The following is a 21125-nucleotide window of genomic DNA, read 5'->3' as shown; positions in this document are numbered from 1 at the left end:
AACTGTTGCATAAGGTTATTCTAAGACCATATGCTCATGTAACCTGCGCGATTCAGCCCTGCACACGCCCGGACTCGAACCCGCGAACAGCGGCACCTCGGATCGGGAGGCGAGCGCGCTAACATTTGAGCCAATAGCCCAGGCTACTGGCTCGCATGCCAGCAGCACTCTTGAGGCATCGGAGAGTGAGGTTTACCAACGTTACACAAGCACAGCTAAGCTAGCTGGCATCCGTTACACTCACCCCCCTAAACCTCACTCCCGATCCGGGTCACAGCACCAATGTAACCTGCGTTGTGTTGAACCTGCGCTGATTCAGCCCTGCACGCCGGACTCGAACCCTTGAACAGCGGCACCTCGGATAAAGGAGGCGGCGCTAAAAAATTGAGCCAATAGCCCAGGCTACTGGCTCGCATGCCAGCAGCACTCTTGAGGCGTCGGGGAGTGAGGTTTACCAACGTTCCACAAGCACAGCTAAGCTAGCTGGCATCCGTTACACTCATTTTTGGACTACTGCGTGTGAGCCGATTGATGAAACACGCCTCGCCACTGACCATTTTACATTACCGAGGAGTCAAAAGGAGGTCATCAATTCAAGACTTCATAAACAACATTTTAGGTCATATAATCATAACATAATAAAATCACACTGAGAAAATAGAAAAAAAATCGATATCAATTAGCTACATATCAACGCTTGCATCAATACCATGAACTTCCAATGAACTTGAAGGAATACTATGAATATGTCTACAGACTATACCACTCCTGTGATAGAAAACACATTGAACAAGGATTCTTGTTGTTCTGACTCAGTGTAATGACTTTCATGTAAACTGGCATAAGTGCACTTCAGTCTCAGTGTAAACATAAAAAACTATTCGTCTTGATCACTGTTACGTGCAAAGCCAAACTGGAACAAACTTACAGCACATTACAGCACATTAGCCACCCTTAATATGGTGCGTTTCAGCCCCGGGCGCCTTGCCTGCTGTGGTGGGCAACAAGACCTGATTGAGACACTGATTGCATCTGGAGGGTGAAATGTTGACTGAGGGTATCTAATTGAGTCTGCAGAACTGGTGGGTTGATTGGTGGGAAAGAAAATGGAGAGTGACAGAGATGTCCAAACAGCACCACGAGCCCTCGCAGTAAAATGCTCCGGTGATCGGGCCGAGTCTGTGGAACATTATGGCTACACATGGAGAGAATGTAGTCCAAGGCAAACATGGCCTTGCACTGGGCCGCATAACGCCGTATATTCCAGTGTTGTACTTCTGCTCACGTATCATTTTAGAGTGTTAATGATGCCGTTAAAAGGCTTTATTTGAAAGGTGTGATGGCCGATGATGGTAAAGTACATCCTGTCTAGAGAAAAGCACAGTGTGTCCATGTGAATCTAGGGGAAACTGATTAAGTTTTTTTTTCCTAAGGAATGCAGACTGGCCTATAATGTCCTCCATCCCCTTCTACTGTCCTCTCTGTGGCTTGCCTTGAGAAGGTATTGGTATTTAGAGCCTCAAGCACTTCTGTGCAACACTGTCTGATGTCTATACGCTCTTCCATCTGATACTGATATCCACTAGTAGCCAAGAAAAATGCTCTTCAGCAGTCATGATCCTGTGGAAAGTGCAAGAAGACCAGACAGATATTAATAAAACAGGACCAGTGAATGACAAACGTGGTAAGTCATATTTGCGGGTATGTGATGTTATACAGAAGTCCAGAGCCCGCCCAAGGCATAAGTGAACTAAGCGGCTTGGGGCCCCATTATTATTTTTACACCAGTTCTGCAGACTCAATTAGATATCTCATCTGTTGTTCCTCGTTGGTGGAACACACTGCCAGTTCTACCAGAAAGACTCAGTAGACAGAATAGAATCAGTTAACAATTTAATTAGTAAAGGAACGGCTTGGATACAAGCATGATAAAGTGTCCTGAATAGGTAACAGTCTTTGGCGTAGGCCCCGTCTCGGATCCGTCCAGCGATGAGCGGATCTCGTCTCCTGCCGATGGATGAAGGCAGGGGCGGGGAGCCTACCCCCAAAAGGATGAGTGATGACCGCCAGGGCGGTGACTCAGTAACTTTGACATTAGTATACATACAAGATGAACTAAACGACATGACTGGGCCGGGGTGATGAAGTTGTGCCAGGACGCCGACAGAATTTTAAAGTAGCTAGGTGTTAACCATAAACCTAGGGTTGTAGTGGGGCCTGCAGCATGCTTTCGCTATAGTGGGATTTAGAAGCTTGACGAGCTGGGCAACCAGCGTCTAGGGCAACCTAGACCAATGCGGCGGCCGGGCAACCGGCGTCCAGGGCAACCTGGACCATAAGCACTTCACAATCTGGGCGCCCAGTGACTAGCAAGCTAGTACATTGTGACGAGCCAGGCCACCGGCATCCAGAGCAACCTGGACTTTAGTGCTTATCCGAGCTGGGCAACCAGCGTCTAGGGCAACCTAGACCACGAGATGTGCCGGGCTACCGGCGTCCAAGGCAACCTGGACCATTAGCTGGGCAACCAGCGTCTTGGGCAACCTAGACCACATGACGGCCGGGCGACCGGCATCCAGGGCAACCTGGACCGAACTGGGCAACCAGCGTCTAGGGCAACCTAGACGAGCGTCACGAGCCGGGCAACCGGCGTACGGCGCGACCTGAACCATGAGCTGGGCAACCAGCGTCTAGGGCAACCTAGACAGATGTGACAGCCGGGCAACCGGCATCCAGGGCCACCTGGACCGAACTGGGCAACCAGCGTCTAGGGCAACCTAGACGAGCGTCACGAGCCGGGCAACCGGCGTCCAAGGCAACCTGGACAGTGAGCTGGGTAACCAGCGTCTAGGGCAACCTAGACCAAGTGATGGCCGGGCAACCGGCATCCAGGGCAACCTGGACCAAACTGGGCAACCAGCGTCTAGGGCAACCTAGACGAGCATCACGGGCTGGGCAACCGGCGAGTAGTGACCTGAACCATAAGCGTCGAAGGAGCTGAGCAACCAGTGAAAAGGGCAACAGGCCCATGGCTGAGACTAAATCACCACAAGCTACCGGCGTGCTGGGCCCCGATACGTTACAGCGATTAGTGCAGGCGAATGCCAGAATTTAACCAACGCCACCAGGATTTGTGAAGGTAATGAGGTACCTGAGTTAGCGTGAGAGAGCAACTTCTGAGCATCGAAAACATCATGAGGCGTTAGTCTGATGTATGATGTGAAGGCGTCGGATGACCACCTTCCTAGCGTTTTGATGGATGACTTGGACAGCCCTTTTTGGGCGGCAGTCGTGGCTGTGCCAATGCGGAATGAGTGTGAAGTGAACCTCTTTGGAGAGAGGTTACATTTGAGCAGCACGTTAGCTAGCTGGCTGCTGAACTAGTGACGTGTCATGGCCTGACCGTCTGGTGTGATAAATAGGGGAAAATAGGGGAAAATCTGGTGAAGTGTGAGGCTGTAATTTAAGGTAATGAACCATAGAAGCGAACGGGCATGATACATTGTTTATTTTTGCAATCGAAATAGTAGTACCACAACCAGAAGTATCGGTTTTAGAATATTTCAGACAAATGGTGAAGTAAGTGGGAAAAAAAGAAAGATCAGAGAGAGAGAGAGGTAGCACCGCCACCATGAGGTTTAAAATATCCGCCGTAATGGGGAGGCGAGTGTCAATGGAGCGCGGGGAAGAATTTTGGATGCCTTTGAGGAGGAGGTGTATTTGTGGGTTCGAGAACAGACTAGGGAAACCGGGGTCGTGGAGCCTAGCATGGAATTGTAAACCAGCGACTGTTTTGCGAATTGACGCAAGTTTGAGGCCGCGGTGATCAAAGCAGTAAACCAGGAAAGCGCAGACAGTAGAAATGAGAACTGGGAGGATGGGCGTGTGGTGGTGCTGACAAAAAATAGAGAACCAGGACCAGGCTGAATTATAGGCTTTGATTGTGGACTTAGCAACGCCTTTTAACAAATACGTCTTGGCTTTCTCTAATAGTGAACTGAGGCAAAGAGGATTTAATCCAGGATCAGCTCGGCAAAACGAGGGCACGGTGTAGACACTTTGTTGGCTGAAGGGCAGAGCCGGTGGAATTCCTGCAAACAGAGACGAGAGAGGGCGTCAGCTTGAACGTTAAAATATCCGGGGACATGAATGGCATTTGCGATGAAATTGTGAATAACAGACTGCCAGGTGAGCCTCCTTAAAAGGGACATTATTTTAGGGCAGCGAGAGCGACCTTTGTTTACGATGGCCACTACTGCCTCGTTGTCACAGAAGAAAGTGATGCGCTTTCTTGACCAATGGGTACCCCAGAGTACGCAGGCTACCACGGTGGGATACAGCTCGAAGAGGGCGGACGAAGCAGCATCGGAGGCAAATGCCATAAATTTGTCAGACCATCTCTCTGCGAACCACGTGTCTTTATACGACCCCCCAAAACCGAGAGACGGAGTGGCATCCGTGAACAGCTCGAGAGAGACAGACGAATCAGAGTGATCATTATAGAAAAACGAGATGCCGTTCCATTCAGTAAGTAATTTAGACTAGAAACCAAGATCCGACTGACAACCCAGGTCGAGCGCGATGGGATCGGATAAATTAACAACGGAGTGGGCCAGAATTAACAGGCGAGAAATAAAGGAGCATCCCTGCGGAATGATGATGCAAAATTTAGATGACCCAAGAGAGAGAGGAGGTCTTGCTTGGTCACTGTGCCCACAAAGAGAAATGAGGCGGACACTTCGAGAATCCTAGCTAATTTTTCCCCCGGGAGAGAAGCCCGCATTGCAACCGAGTTGAGGATAATGCCCAGAAATTCGAGAGAGTGAACAGGGCCCAGGGTCTTCTCTGCCGACAGAGGGACACCGAGCTCCAAGAACACAGCGCGAAGGACGTCCAGACCTGAACTAGACCCCGCTGGGAAATCAATTAGCAGGAAATCGTCCAGGAGGTGCAGGACGAACGGGAGATGGCAGACATTGAGCAAAATCCAGCACAGCGCTTCCGAGGTTGATGTGGGGACTACTCCTGCAGCCGAACGTGAGCCTCACGGCGAAATAAAAGTTGGACTGCCACTGAATCGGCATAACCTTGAACGCGTCTGTGATGTCGGCCTTAGCCAGGAGAGCGCCCCTGCCGGCGATGGCATTGTCGACGGAAGCGTAGTGGAGCGAAAATGGTTCGAGGGGAATCATTTCATTAATGCTGGACCAGACGTCGGAGTGAGGCGAGGACATGTCAAAAATCAGCCTTTTCTTACCGGAGTATTTCAGAGTGGCCACGCCGAGGGAATTAACGCGGAAGGGGCAAAAAGGAGGGTCAGAGAAAGGGCCGAGAATATAGCCTTTATTAAGTTCCTTGGACAAAAGTTCGGACACAACAGAAGGTTCGGCCAGGGCAGACTGCAGGTTCCTAGCTACGTACGAGTCAGAGAGGGGGGACAGGACACCAACCCTAAACCCCTGAGAGAGACCAGTGAGCAAAAAATTAACAAACACAGAGTCAGGATGGGCAGAGAGATAATATGACAAAACGGAGACATTAATAGGCGTGGACGGGTGAGACGCTAGAATTTCTTTGCAGAAACCACCTTTCCTCCCCGCGGCGGCCTTCCGCGACGGGGGCAGACGGACTTTGGATGAGGGTCCTTGCACTGGCTACAGACATGGGAGAAAATACAGTTAGTATGGGAGCAGACGCCCTCATTAAAGGAGAATTCCGGTGTGATATTGACCTAAAGTGTGTTGAAACATGATACCGAGTGTGAACGTATGTCTCATAGCCCATCTCGGCTTGTCCCCTGCACTCCAAAATCTGGCGCTAGTTAGCTTTGGCATCGGGCTAGCCATGCAAATAAATCACTGTTTTACACTATTTACGAGGCTCAATGTATCTCCACACTTCATTGGTAGACTTCCGAGGGCCCTGACATTCCAGTTGCTGCTACTGGAAGAAACTGGAATCCATGCATTTCCACTGAATTATTTTTGGAATCTGATCCCTTATAATACCTGTTCATTCTTACTCGTCGCTCGACTTATCGTGACTAAATTCAAGATGGCTGCAAACGCTAAACTTTGTGAAGATACTGTCTGCATAAATCATCTTGTAAGTAAACTACCAGTGCTTTTTCAAAGTTCTCAATGTCTCGTTTTAAATGTCAGGGCCCTCAGAAGTCTACCAATGAAGTGTGGAGATACATTGAGCCTCGTAAATGGTGTAAAACAGTGATTTATTTGCATGGCTAGCCCGATGCCGAAGCACCACCATTGAAAAAGCTGTTGGTAGCATCGGACAAGCCGAGATGGGCTATAAGACATACGTTCACACTCGGTATCATGTTTCAACACACTTTAGGTCAATATTACACCGGAATTCTCCTTTAAAATTGTTGCAGATAGCGAGCCTGTTAAAGTAGGAAACAGGCCGCCCCTGCCTATCGAGAGGAGCCCTTACGCCGTCACCCTGGGCAGTGGCCGGAACGGGTGGTGCGCTGAAGACTGTCTGAGGACACAGACTGGCTGAGTGGCCGTGGGAGCTACAAATATTGCAGCTGAGCGATCGCTGACCGCTGAAGTGCCTGACCAACAGCTCTGTGTCGACAATGGACTAGTCTAAACGGGAATTGTAGAGGGAAATGTAGGAAGCAGACTTTGCGGAGAACGAGTTGTGATATTGATAGAACAGGGTACCCCCATAACGCTGATTAAAATCGGCCATCATAGCGAGATACGTGTCCAGTTCCAGGCGGCGATCGGGGAAGGCACTGCAGAGGACATCGCGGTACATGCCGAAGGCAATCACGAAGTCACAGAACGACAGGCTCTTTGAAAGCCTCGGGTCGGAATTTTTGAGAATGACTGAAACGTCACCGCAGTCGACGAGCTGACGGTCGACAGCGGGAGACGGCAACAACAAGGAAGCGAGATTAACGTCTTTACCTTGAATGATGTTTTGCCTGAGTTGCAGAGAGATGGAGACCCACATGGATAGCATGGAACCATCGTTTTTCGTTTTGATCTGTAGCCCCCCCCCCGCTGGACTGGACCCCCCGAAAGGAGGGTAGGGCAGACACAGTTTTCTGTGAATATCTCGAGAACTGCAGGGCCTAGGAGGACCACCTTTTTTTGTATGTTGGTCTTAAAGGGCCATGTCAACCCATTCCATAACCACTCATTTCATGTATAGCGCCACCTAGTTGAACACAAAAAAGTAAAAATGAGGTGTTGTAATTGAAGGTATCTGTGACCTAACATAGTCAAAACTGCACGAAATTGGAAGTGTATGATCATTATGACACCCTCTGTATGCACGCCAAGTTTTGTGGAATTCCGTTCATGGGGGCACACAATAAATTAATTCATGTTACTATACACCAACTGGCCTGTAGGTGGCGGAGACAGTTTTCTGTGAATATCTCGAGAACCGTAGGGCCTAGGAGATCCATCTTTTTATGTATGTTGGTCTTAAGGGGGCATGTCAACCCATCCCATTACCACTTATTTCATGTATAGCGCCACCTAGTTAAAAATTAAAAAGCAAAAAATTTGGTGTTTTCATCCCAATATCTCTGGCTGACAAGGTCAAAACTGGCAATCACGAAGTCACAGAACGACAGGCTCTTTGAAAGCCTCGGGTCGGAATTTTTGAGAATGACTGAAGCGCCACCGGTCGACGAGCTGACGGGTCGACAGCGGAGACGGCAACAAAACAAGGAAGCCAGATTAACGCCTTTACCTTGAATGATGTTTTGCCTGAGTTGCGGAGAGATGGAGACCCACATGGATAGCATGGAACCATCGTTTTTCGTTTTGATCTGTAGCCCCCCCCCGCTGGACTGGACCCCCCGAAAGGAGGGTAGGGCAGACACAGTTTTCTGTGAATATCTCGAGAACTGCAGGGCCTAGGAGGACCACCTTTTTTGTATGTTGGTCTTAAAGGGCCATGTCAACCCATTCCATAACCACTCATTTCATGTATAGCCACCTAGTTGAACACAAAAGTAAAATGAGGTGTTGTAATTGAAGGTATCTGTGACCTAACATAGTCAAAACTGCACGAAATTGGAAGTGTATGATCATTATGACACCCTCTGTATGCACGCCAAGTTTTGTGGAATTCCGTTCATGGGGGGCCACACAATAAATTAATTCATGTTACTATACACCAACTGGCCTGTAGGTGGCCGGAGACAGTTTTCTGTGAATATCTCGAGAACCGTAGGGCCTAGGAGATCCATCTTTTTTATGTATGTTGGTCTTAAGGGGGCATGTCAACCCATCCCATTACCACTTATTTCATGTATAGCGCCACCTAGTTAAAAATTAAAAAGCAAAAAATTTGGTGTTTTCATCCCAATATCTCTGGCTGACAAGGTCAAAACTGGCAATCACGAAGTCACAGAACGACAGGCTCTTTGAAAGCCTCGGGTCGGAATTTTTGAGAATGACTGAAACGTCACCGCAGTCGACGAGCTGACGGTCGACAGCGGGAGACGGCAACAACAAGGAAGCGAGATTAACGTCTTTACCTTGAATGATGTTTTGCCTGAGTTGCGGAGAGATGGAGACCCACATGGATAGCATGGAACCATCGTTTTTCGTTTTGATCTGTAGCCCCCTGGGCTGGACTGGACCCCCCCCGAAAAGGAGGGTAGGGCAGACACAGTTTTCTGTGAATATCTCGAGAACTGCAGGGCCTAGGAGGACCACCTTTTTTTGTATGTTGGTCTTAAAGGGCCATGTCAACCCATTCCATAACCACTCATTTCATGTATAGCGCCACCTAGTTGAACACAAAAAAGTAAAAATGAGGTGTTGTAATTGAAGGTATCTGTGACCTAACATAGTCAAAACTGCACGAAATTGGAAGTGTATGATCATTATGACACCCTCTGTATGCACGCCAAGTTTTGTGGAATTCCGTTCATGGGGGGCCACACAATAAATTAATTCATGTTACTATACACCAACTGGCCTGTAGGTGGCCGGAGACAGTTTTCTGTGAATATCTCGAGAACCGTGAGGGCCTAGGAGGTCCATCTTTTTTTTATGTATGTTGGTCTTAAGGGGCATGTCAACCCATCCCATTACCACTTATTTCATGTATAGCGCCACCTAGTTAAAAATTAAAAAGCAAAAAATTTGGTGTTTTCATCCCAATATCTCTGGCTGACAAGGTCAGCCCCCCCCGCTGGACTGGACCCCCAGAAAGGAGGGTAGGGCAGACACAGTTCTCTGTGAATATCTTGAGAATTGTAGGGCCTAGGATGACCATTTTTTTCCGTATGTTTGCCTCCAGGGGTCATGTTAACCCATTTCATGTGCACACATGTGCACAAACAGATACACACACACACACACATACATTCACAGTAATCATAATGTGATGACACATACTCACACAGTAGACATATGTACGCTTGCATGCACAGGCACAGGCACAAAACACAAGCAGGCACACACACACACACACTCACACACACACACACACACACACACACACACTCACTCACACACACACACACACACACACACACACACATAACACAAACAATCAAGAATTTCTCAGAATTTTAAACAGGCAAGATGGAGGTGGGGTTGTATAAAATGAATTTTACATGTGAAATCTATGAACTAATCATGTTTTGGTACTTGTTGTCTAGCAGATACCAGTGAGAATTGAGTGTGGATAATGCAATTTAGTGAGACAGTTAGAATCATATAGGCCTTTCACCGTGATTTCTTTTTGTGGAAAAAATGTGCTGGACTGGGCGGCGGTCATATTTTGTACCGCTCTGCGGTACATCTAGTTTGTTATTATTGTTTGGTTTTGTTTATGTAAAGCACATTGAATGACCTCTGTGTATGAAATGCACTATATAAATAAACTTGACTTGACTGTGCCCAGGGGGACAGTAATCCATCACTGTATTAATACATTACCTCATTGTTATTGTATATTGTAGCGTGACATTTGTGTCAATAATCATCAAGCACTGGTGACTCCGCTTGGTGAGAAGGGGCCCCCAAATCAAATTCTGCTTAGGGCCCCCAAAAGGCTCGGGCCAGCACGGCAGAAGTCACACTAATTTTGCTCTGAAATGGTATCCTTCAGCAGTCAGCCACACTGCCAAGTGATGAGAGGCAATGACTGGGGTACATTTAGTCAGCTTGAGTGCTGACCGCGAGAGAAAATCAGGGAAATGTTGCTTTGTCAAAATGCGGTTATTGTTTTGGTTCCAGCTGTGCTTGCATTACAGACCACTCTGTCTGAGCCATATACAGTATGTGGTGTTTCTTAGCTACTTTTGATCACACTGTGGAAATGCTCTGATCACAGGCTGGCTGGCATTCTTGTGGCCACTCCTGGAAAAGAGTTTGATTCGCAAAGAGTTTGATTCGCTTTGCAGACATATGTGCAATAAGCACCCCCACCATTTTCTTTTTTCAGGAAATCTGATGGGCACTCTCTTAGATGTTCTGACATTGACCTTGTCTCCTTCTTCCCATGGGGCATAGATTACAGTAAAGGTCACATGTTTTATGTCAACACAACATTGACATTAACTTTAAAGCCTTAGTCAACATCCCACTCTGTACTTTTTCAAAGCTTGTTTGAATGTTTAAAATGTGTGACACTCAGCTTTGAAGAAGCTAAAACACCCATAGCCACTGTCAAGATTAGCACAGTAACTGTTGTGGTGGGAACATTTTTGTCCAAACTGTTTATGGGGTCTGTAGCACCAACCAACGTATAACTTCCCACCAACGTAATAAACAACCAACGTCATCATGCAAAAATCTGCATGTTTAAATAATAATCCTGCCAATGTTATAATTTCCCACCAACACAATAAACCAACAATTATTACATTTGCAGGAAGTTATTACATTGATGGGAAGGTTAAAAGCGTTATTACATTAACTTCCCACCAATGTAATAAATTACTGATTTAGTGAAATGATATCTTTTTTATCAGTTGCTGCATAGGCATTCATTGTATTTCTACCTTTAGTCATTTTCATCACCTTTTTACTGGGAGTCAAGCAGCTGTGGATGCACCCATTGTGTTTTCCACCTTCTCTTACTGGGTCAAGCAATAAAGCTGCAGTGTTTCTACCCTTCTGACTTATGTTTTGTTGCAATGACATTCAATGTTTTTCTTGAGGTCATTTACAGACATTTTCTAATAAAACTTTAAAGATCTACCGCATAACTGTACAAAATATGACCACAGCTCAGTTCTGCACATTCCGTGTTCACTCGTGAGTGTGTGTGTGTGCACGCGTGTTCATGGGTGTTTGTGTGCCAGTTAAAGTATGTGTGTGTGTGTGTGTGGGGGTGAACACTTATTCAGGAATGTTTGACAGATGACCAATATTTGGAAGGACGTTCTCATATCATGTGTCGCCATTTCTTCAAGCAGTATCAGTGATAAACATACCAGAGCTAGTGAGCGGAGCTGAGCGTATCCCGCTCCTCGCTCAGGTGGCTGTTCACTCGGCCGCTCCTCCGCTCAAATTCACGTCAGGCCGATCCGCTCAATTTCGCTCCCCGCTCCACTTCAAAATCCTCCAGCTCCAGTGAAATCGCTCCACGCTCGCTTCAATTTAAAAGATGGAGAAATAATCTACAAGCCGAATTGTCACCTTAGAAAACTTAAATCCCAAATAACTAAGAGCAACGGCAAGAACATTTATTTTAAAAGATAATGCAACACCAATAGTCAGTCTATCTAGCTTTGCTTGCTACAAACTTCCTGCAAACTTCCTGGTTTATTATGTTGGTGGGAGTTGGCAGGATTATTACGTTGGTGGGTGGAACTGGACAAAACATTTTGCTAATTTTAAACCATTCAACACCATGCATGCAAGGACCAGTGGGGCACAGATGAGGAAGTTGTCAGTACATTAACTTGCTTAAAGTGACACTGTTTCCATGAAACTTCTGAAGATCATAGAAGATGAACTCTCGTTTAAAGTCAAACTTTGTCATGCTCCTCTGAGGTCAGATAAATGTTACATATTACTCAACTGATTTCTGCTGTGCTGTGCCCCATGTCAATAAATTGGCAAATTGGGTATTATTGCCTATTCTTATTTGCCACAAAGAGAACAGTACAGTGCAGCACAAAAGCCGTAATTCAAATTAGTGTCATTAGTGTGATAGAACAACTATTTTAAGTGAAGAAAAATAAATATTAATAAAAATGTTCCTTTTTAATGTACATGAATCCGAATGTACCTTATATTGTTTTTTGGGTCTTGTTCTTCATTTCTGAGGAGAGATTACATGCATGATTTATTTGATTGACAATAAAGTCTCGTCTGCTGATTAAGATATTCATAGATAGATAGATAGATAGATACGTTATTGATCCCCAGGGGAAATTCAAGGTCTCAGCAGCAGCATACATACAACACAAACACATTCTTTAACAGCAGAAAGAGTAATTAATGTATATAATATAAAAACACAACTAAGCAGTAAGGACAGTAGAAGATAAAGAATATGCTAAATATACTAAAATACAAATTATACTAACACTTAATACAATATATAAGAATATACTAAAATACAAATTGCAAAAATACAAATTATACTTAATCTAAATCAATTCTAAAAACAGTATCCACATGGTGGTGATTAATAAATCAGAGGCGCTTGCAATGACTGAGGCAGGGACTGAGCCTGTGATTCTCTGTGCATAGTAAGGTATGGTAAGGTGCTCTAAGTGCTCTGTGTGAATGAGTGTCATGGTGGTAGTGCAATGGTGATAGTGGTCATGGTGATAGTGCAAATGAGTAAGTCAACAGTGCAACAATGCAGAAATGCAGAAATGCAGAATGATGTTCCGATGACGTAGACAATGACAGCTGTCATGAAAGAGAACATGGAGGAAATGTCCCTTACATACTGTGCTTTTTGTAGGAATATCATAGTATGGGTAAAGGGAGTAGATGGAACTTTGAGACTTCCTGTTAACCTTGGTGGTCTCATTCTAAGTGAAATCACAGATGGTGCTCTGAACATTTTCTGAAGCTTAATGTTCCCGTTATCATTTTGCTTGGCATTTTGGATTATGCTGGCCTCAAATGTCCTTGCCCTGTTTTGATGGGTTTAACAGCCCCCCCCCCACACACACACACACACACACCCCCATGCAACAACATGCAAGTCTCGAGTAAGGCTGTATACATGGGGTAACACATCTTAAATGTTTTTAGCTCTAACTGAGACAGTTTCATTGACCCATGGGCACAATGAGGTAGGGGCAAATCCACCAGGGCTCTTTTGTTAAGGAATGTGAGAGACCTCCAATTAGGGGCACATTTGACTGACATGCTCTCTCAGGAGCAATGCCACAAATTCCAAAGGGCAGCAGGGTTGCGACCTCATGTCAGGCAGGATACCGCCTTTCAACTCCAGCTTACCTACAATCACATTGTCTAGAGAGACTGACACACAACTCACAACTCAAATGCATCATCAAATCACCCTGCAAAAATGCTTCAATTAGTACCTTCAGAATTGTATGTTGTTGTCAGTGTTCAGTCTGAATACTGAGGGACTCTGCCTGCCCTGCTGAACTGTTTGTGTATTGTCTGTCATGTTGTGTTGTTTTGATGTCATGTGCTTTTGTTGTGGCCTGAACCCTGCCTCCACACCAATAGTCCGCTCATTGCCTGAATTAATGTCTCCTGTCCCTTGTTTGCTCTCGCCCAATGATCTGTCTCTTTTGTCTAGATCCCCTAGTATTTAAGTTCAATTTATTTGATGCTCTTGGTCAGATTGTGCCAGAATTTTGGCCTCTGTTTAGTGAAAACTATGCCTGTGTTCTTGGAATACTTTTTTTTCTGGCCACGTTTTTGGATACTCTGCCTTGAAAAGTTTGCCTGGATCTTTTGTGCTTTGCCCTTTTTGGAACTTTTGCATTTGACCCTTTCCTTTGGATGGTACTGTATTTTTGGTGTTTTGTTTCATCTTTTGACTGCTTGAGAACTTTAAAATAAAAGCTGAACTATAGAATGTATCTGGTCTGCATTTGGGTCTTTGCCTGCAAGCCTTTACAGTTGTTATAATTTGACATATTGAAATATGCCTATTTTTAAAGTTTGTGTTGTGCTTGGATGCATTCTAGTCTACTCCCATTGAATAAGGACAGTGTTCTATTATAAGTCAGAAAATCCATGTAACACATAAACTACTAATTTAGGGAAGTAATGTGGTGAACTTGTATCCATGAATGGGGATGTTATGAAGTAATTCACCTCTTTTAATCTTTTTTGACCTTTTCCAGTCATTTAGCTGTCTTTCAGGATTGTTTATGCTGAAATGATTAAATGGTTGTGTGGAAAGCCAGCAGCGATGTCATTAGCTCTGGTTGTGCATCAACTTGCATTTCAAGTGCAGACCAAGGGAGGAGCCACCAAGGTCCCAATTATGGTTTATGGCTTGGACTTGGTACCTCAGGGCTTCCCTAACAAGAGTTTCCCCATTAAATAATGAATGAGACAAGAGCTTGGTATCTTGCAGCTTTCCATAATGTTGCTAAATTAGGATATACATGCAAATGGGCCTGGGCCTTCACCATTTGGATAAACTGCATTGTAATAACTTTAGGAGCTACAATCTGTCCTCTGCAACAGCAAAGCCATCAAAGCCAAAAGCACTTTAATTAAGGTACCTGTGCAAGGTGGCTGTGCAATAGGTTATTAACGTCTCATCCTATTTTTGTATCCTACCCTGTGCATTGCATTGGATGGCGTTTTCGGTGTCTTTCTTGTGTCTGCCTGTTTTAAAGAGTCTCTTTCACATGCACCATAAGCATTCCTACTAAGCATTCTACTCCTTTTTAAACAGAGGATCATTACTGACTCCTGTTCAGGGTGAGTCTACTGGCAATGAATATCCCCTGTGAAATTCCTGTCCCGGTGTGCTAATTCTGTGGTGCACAGCGCAATGACGTCAGCATGTGCCACCCACATGTGCAGCTTGTGAACAGCATGCAAGGACACTGTAATTTCTAGTGGTTTGACCTCAGATTGCACAGCATCAGTGGTATGTTTGTGTATCCATCTGTCTCTAAGGCAACAAAGACTACTGCAGGATGCACAGAGGCATAACTTCTGTGTTGCACATGCATCATAGTCATTATTACCTCCTCCAAGGAAGTTATGTTTTCTGTGTTGTCTTTTAGTCTATTAGTCTGTATGTCTGTCTGTCTGTAATCTGTAAGCAAATTAACCACTAGTCTGATTTTCATGAAACTTGTTGAAAAGGTCTATGGGCCAAGGGAGAAACCATCTCATTTTGTGGCGGATTGAGTCATGGGGTTGATTCATAAATAGATTTTCACCCTCACTTTGATGGCAAGATATGGCATTTGGACTTGGCAGAAGTTGTCACTCTCAAAGTGCCCCTCTAATCGTTATGTTATTTTAAGATGTAAAGGACTCCATGTGATATGCCTTTAAGCCATTTAAAGCAGTCAAAAGAGACCTTGATATATCACCAAAAATTAAGAAATCTCCAGCTCTTTAAAAGCATTGTTTAGTTAATTTTAGATGTTGGAGGTGTGGATAATATCTTGGGAGTCCTTGCCGTAATGTTTACCACAACTACTCCCTTGCATGCATGTCAGATGCACTGCTTTTGGTTTTATAATCAAGCAATAACAAAGACTGATGCTTCTGATTTAACTATAAGGAACAGGAAAGGTGATTGCTTGACGTTTAGGATGGTTGGGTCAATGCTCAAGACTAAGAGGGGAGTATCGGGGCCATTGTCAATTTCACCATGAACACTCCCTTAGATGAATTTGATGGATTATTGTCCTCTTCCCACACAATATCAAACTATAAACGAAAATGAGTGCTTCTCTAATATAAAGTGGCAACGCAATGAATTTCCCACCGTCTCAAAGACGATGTGTTAACCTCATAGCTGAAAAAAAGTTTGCAAAATCAATGTATACCTCACCTAATAGTTGGGAAATTACGGTACATCTCATCTCTTGCCTAATCCATCAACTCCAAGCCGTGGCCAACTGGTTAGCACTCTGGACTTGTAACCGGAGGGTTGCCGGTTCGAGCCCCGACCAGTGGGCCGTGGCTGAAGTGCCCTTGAGCAAGGCACCTAACCCCTCACTGCTCCCCGAGCCGCCCGTTGTAGCAGGCAGCTCACTGCCGGGATTAGTGTGTGCTTCACCTCACTGTGTGTTCACTGTGTGCTGTTTGTGTTTCACTAATTCACCAATTGGGTTAAATGCAGAGACCAAATTTCCCTCACTCACGGGATCAAAAAAGTATATATACTTATACTTAACTCTGACTTTGAACATAGACTATGACATGAGACATACAGGTTATGAAAATGGAAGAAGATTTCTTTCTGAACGAAACGAGATACTGAATGAGGCCCTCATTAAGGCCAATGGTGTACCGGCCAATAGATTAGAGCTGCTTTGAGCTTTTTTAATCCTTCATGCATCCCCTTGGTGCTTCCCTACCTTCTGCAGTGTATATCCTTAGCAATAAGTAGATGCAGCATATTGGGTCTTGAAATATCCACAATAATCCATAGAAATGGAATATTCATGTTGTTTTATCCAATATACTGTAAATTGTGTAGATGTATAGTCCATGTTTTACACATCCATTGAACCAAAAACAAAAATGCAAAAATAAAAAGACTTTTGTGTAGTTATTCCATATTTTGTGTAGTCCTTCTATATCAGAACCCCTGATATGCAATCAAAATACCAATAATAACATTTCAGTGTTACCTTTCATTTGAGACCATGATTATGCTTCTACACCAAGGGGTTCATATACTGTAAGCCTTTTATTGTCAGTATGCATTTTGGGTAACCACAGTCCTATAGGCCAGGGAGTATCCATAGGGCATTTTGCCAAACGCATGGACATACCTTTACAAATAACTGTGTAATCTACTCATCTTTTCTTCTATTGATCTACTTTTACACACAGCTTCACAAGACCTGCTGCTAGGGCTCAGAGTGACTCAAGTGACTTAGAGGGCTGAAATGTGGTCAGTTCAAAGATGTTTGTAACCCGGTAGAGAAAAAACAATATTCTAGCCTCTGTAACTCTGTGCCAGTGCAACACACATTAATTCTGAATCTAGAAAGAAACTATATGGTCTTAGCTCCATGCTAAGAGGTCAAGCATTTGATGGTAGGCAAAAATAGGTGGGAACAGTGCTCTTTGAAGTAGGCACATTGCAATGTCGGGAGGGGGGGGAGCCTAGAAATGGCCCATTCCTTGATCATGTTAAAAGTAGAATACATCTCTGTTCTGTGTGCTTGTTTGCAGGAAGAAAACAACTGAGTTGATTCGTGGTAAAAATCCACTCCTGTAATTTGGCCCTGGTTGCTCGCAGGTTATCAATTTGCTGGGTATTAAAAAAGGGGGGAAAGAAGATTTTCTAAATAAAGTATGTGCCCTTTAGTTCACGAAAAAGAACACACTTAATAGTGTGTTGATTGGTTGGTCAATTCAGTAGAGGAGACTAAGTGTAGACCTATCTGGCAAAATCTTCTTTGACTTTGCACTGGTGGTTTAAAGTGGTACTGTACAATTAACCATATGTTAGTATTTATCCAAAAGGGCATCTTCAAGTGTCTGGTAACAATGATGGTGGCCTGGGAAAACCTGCAGGAAATAGTTTGCATTGTTCTATGCAAACTCCTGAGGGATTCTAAACCAGAGAATGGCAGAAGGCCCCTCTGTTCCATAATGCCTTGAAATCTCCTGATGGTTTTGTCAGGAAAATGATCCTCATTTGCTTCAGAACAATGTGCAAAGTTGCTCAACTGTACAGCCCACAAAGCCAATCTTAATCCAATATGACATTACAAACAAAAACATTTTTTTCTAGTGTTCTTCTGCTCTGTTCAGTTCTGTTACACTGTTAAAACAAGATACCACTTTGTGTTATGTTGGATGCCCCCACAACCTCTATCTAAGGCTAAGAATTCACAATCTCACAAACACTACACACATTCTCTCTGTTTTGCATATACCTCCCTGTGTACAATGACCGCTGCAGCGCTAACACAGCGGAGTAGAAGCGTTTGGTCCCCAGATACCACTCACTTTGACATGCTGCACCGTTACCACAGATGCTTTTCAGATGCACACCAAATTTCATGAAATTTCATCCAAGGGACATGGCAACTGACATATTTCACTCTCAATCTCAAGACCAGCATGTGTCAATAGTATATGATGCTGAATCACTGCCACAGTCTTTAGTCACTATATTTTGTGCAACTTCATCCAGGTGCTGCAACTGACACATTTCAACACTTGGCTACTTGGAAAATTACCAATGTGTGCATGTGAATCTGTGTATTAAATCAGTTTTAGGAACAGCATTTAGTACACACACAGGAGTAGGGGGATGGAGAGAAGTTGAGAATAGTGTCAATACTACAAAACAGTCTTTGTCTGCAAGAGAACTTAATGATGAAACTGTGCAGTAGTCTCAAACAGGTGACTCCATTTTAAGAGTTACTTCCTGAACTTTATGTTACATTATTACACGGGAGATATAGGGTGACCAGAGGGCACTGAGGAGTCACGCATGGCTGGCCATGATTTGTAGAAATGCACGTGCTGTGTAAATCATCAAAGTCCTGAGGAGGCATATTACATTACGTTACATATACTGTTTATACTGTATAGCTTAAGAGACTCTGCTGAGTGAGTGAAACACATGTCCACAAACTCAAACATCATGTCCTGTATTTATTTTTCATTGCCGTGTGCTTGCTTTATGCCTTATTGTGTGGGCCTGTGTAATATGTTTTCCATGTGTTCATCTTACACAGACACCTCTCCCTTTCAACACATGTCTCCTTATGGACCCCACTTCGCGAGTCTGTGATGGGTATTTCTAAAGTATTTCTGTAAAGCAATTTGCTAACTTGTGTTAATTTAGCAGTACAGTTTAAATACTTTATGTATGTGTGCTGGTTTTTCATCTGTATTCCTTATCACTTAACAACAACATATAATCCAGGCAAACTATTCAGCAGCTTCTAATATTTCAGGATCAATCTATTCTATAAATTGAATTGTTTCTGTTTCAAATGAGATAGACAGACCAAATGCTTGTTTACACTGCCACCATTTGGTTCCTCAATGTGCACCGTTCTGCAGTGTGATTTAGTTTTCTTGCAAGAAATGGACAGGCTACACAATACATGTAGATTACAAATTAATGACTGAAAATATTCAGTCACAAAATAGCCTAGTTGAAGTGGTGCTAAAATTATTTCACATGTCCACCTAGTACAAGATATTCAAGGGGGTTTTGATGGTGAGGGAAAACAACCTGTGCCTACTGTAATTGACAGATATAAAATAAAATTGGCTTTGAATCATTTGTCCCTCCATAGTCTGCTGCCCCAAATAATAGAGGAGAACATACACTGTAGTATCACAACATAACGAATATACAGTGTAAAGACTCACGAAGAGAGTAAAATACTCAAAAAGAAATGACCACACAGTCATATAATGCACATTAAAACCAGACTGAATACAATTAACACGCAGTGTCCACATCAGACCATTAGAGGGCGATAAAGCGCAATAGGCAATTCAGCTCCTTTGCCCTGAACTCCAGAAGAAGAAGGGGATAAACATGGCTGCCTACAAGGTTGTCTGTTCAGGTGTCGGGCTACTGCAATCATCCCTGAATTTATCTAAGCAGGTGAACTAATCTTAAATCTTTTTCACTATGTGAATGGTCTTGATTTTCTGCTAATTCATTCCAATAGTTGTTATTAATAGAGATACCATACACGTCATATTTCTGACTGGATACATTGGTAGCCAGGTAGCATAAACGTTAGCCTACTTACTTGCTAGTGTGGTAAGTGGACTGACTAACGTTAATGTAGATGCGATAGATTTCCTTAATTTGACGAACTAATTCAAATACACGATATTGTCTTCTGCCAGCCATTATGTGTTGTGTGTGCTAATGGAGATGGCGAGCCATAGCCTTTCCAGTCCTCAGACTTGAATATCATAGAAACCTGTAGATTAGTGAAAATAGTGAGATGCAAACTTCTCCACGAATACAATGTTTGTTTTTTCTATCCCTTTCCCTGATGATAAGTGTTGATAAAAATGCATGTCTTTGTTTATCTCCTTTCTGTCGGTGGATGCAAACCTCTGCACTTAAATGTGTGTTAGGATCTTTTCTAACAGAATGAGGGGGAAGTCAGACATACTAATTTTAGAAGAGCAAGATCAGTAGTTTGGAAGATGTTTGAATCAGTCAAGCCACTTGCTCAATTTACTCACCATCATTTTATTTTTCCTGTCACTGACCTACAGGCCTTCAGGTGTTCATGGGGTGTGGTAGAACAGGTCAGGGGCTACTATGTGGACTGGCGGATGGTCCGAGATGTGAAGAGGAGACAGATGGCCTTTGAATATGCAGACACAAGACTTCGCATCAACGCACTGAGGAAGAACACAGTTCTGCCTAAGGAACTTCAGGTATACAACTTGCACAATATGTAATCACAAGGAAGTGAGATAATTTTGTGCAACAGTGAAGTATGTTCTGTGTGTGACCTGATTATGTCTCCTTTTTACCATTATGCCTAACAGGAAGTTGCAGATAAAGAAATTGCTGCTTTACCTCGGGATAGCTGCCCGGTGCGCATTCGTAATAGGTGTGTGCTGACATCTAGGCCACGTGGGTTGAAGCGGCGATGGCGTGTCAGTCGCATTGTATTTCGGGACCTGGCCGACCATAACCAGATGTCGGGGATCCAGAGAGCCATGTGGTGATGGCAGACTAAACTGCAGACTCGTGGCATACCTCAACCTTCACCATCCAGCAACCCATCACATGAGGCAGTGGTAGTTTCCCTCTTAAGAACTGACCAACATGGATTTCTCCTTCATATTTGATGATGGCCTGTATGTAAAGAGTTGTGTGACATCATCTTGACATGTCATGATTGAAGATGTACATAGAACTTCTTATATTATTATTCTCTACTTGTCATTGATGAATAAAGCAATGAAACAGTTAAATTGACCTGTTATATTCATGTCTTTAGACTTGGATCAGCT

At 44.0% G+C, this 21125-nt stretch overlaps 1 protein-coding gene across 1 annotated transcript; it reads left to right on the top strand.

Annotated features, from left to right (window-relative positions):
• The first annotated feature begins 19656 nt into the window (after positions 1-19656).
• On the top strand, positions 19657-21086 carry mrps14 (mitochondrial ribosomal protein S14). Its single transcript, XM_048256591.1, has 3 exons — positions 19657-19743; positions 20376-20540; positions 20655-21086. Exons 1-3 carry the CDS (start codon positions 19675-19677, stop codon positions 20835-20837), a joined length of 417 nt encoding a protein of 138 aa, XP_048112548.1. The 5' UTR covers positions 19657-19674; the 3' UTR covers positions 20838-21086.
• The last annotated feature ends 39 nt before the right edge of the window (positions 21087-21125 follow it).

This window comes from Alosa alosa, chromosome 1 (genome assembly GCF_017589495.1).
Source record: "Alosa alosa isolate M-15738 ecotype Scorff River chromosome 1, AALO_Geno_1.1, whole genome shotgun sequence".
In the NCBI taxonomy this organism is placed as follows: domain Eukaryota; kingdom Metazoa; phylum Chordata; class Actinopteri; order Clupeiformes; family Clupeidae; genus Alosa; species Alosa alosa.
This window is presented reverse-complemented; position numbering and strand designations above follow the sequence as displayed.

What these genes read in the sequence shown, in the direction of transcription:
- mrps14 (XM_048256591.1), top strand. Translation starts at nt 19,675, where the DNA reads ATGGCTGCCTACAAGGTTGTCTGTTCAGGTGTCGGGCTACTGCAATCA. An exon ending in CCCTGAATTTATCTAAGCAG is followed by an intron (nt 19,744 to 20,375) that starts GTGAACTAATCT and finishes ACTGACCTACAG; the next exon opens with GCCTTCAGGTGTTCATGGGG. An exon ending in TTCTGCCTAAGGAACTTCAG is followed by an intron (nt 20,541 to 20,654) that starts GTATACAACTTG and finishes TATGCCTAACAG; the next exon opens with GAAGTTGCAGATAAAGAAAT.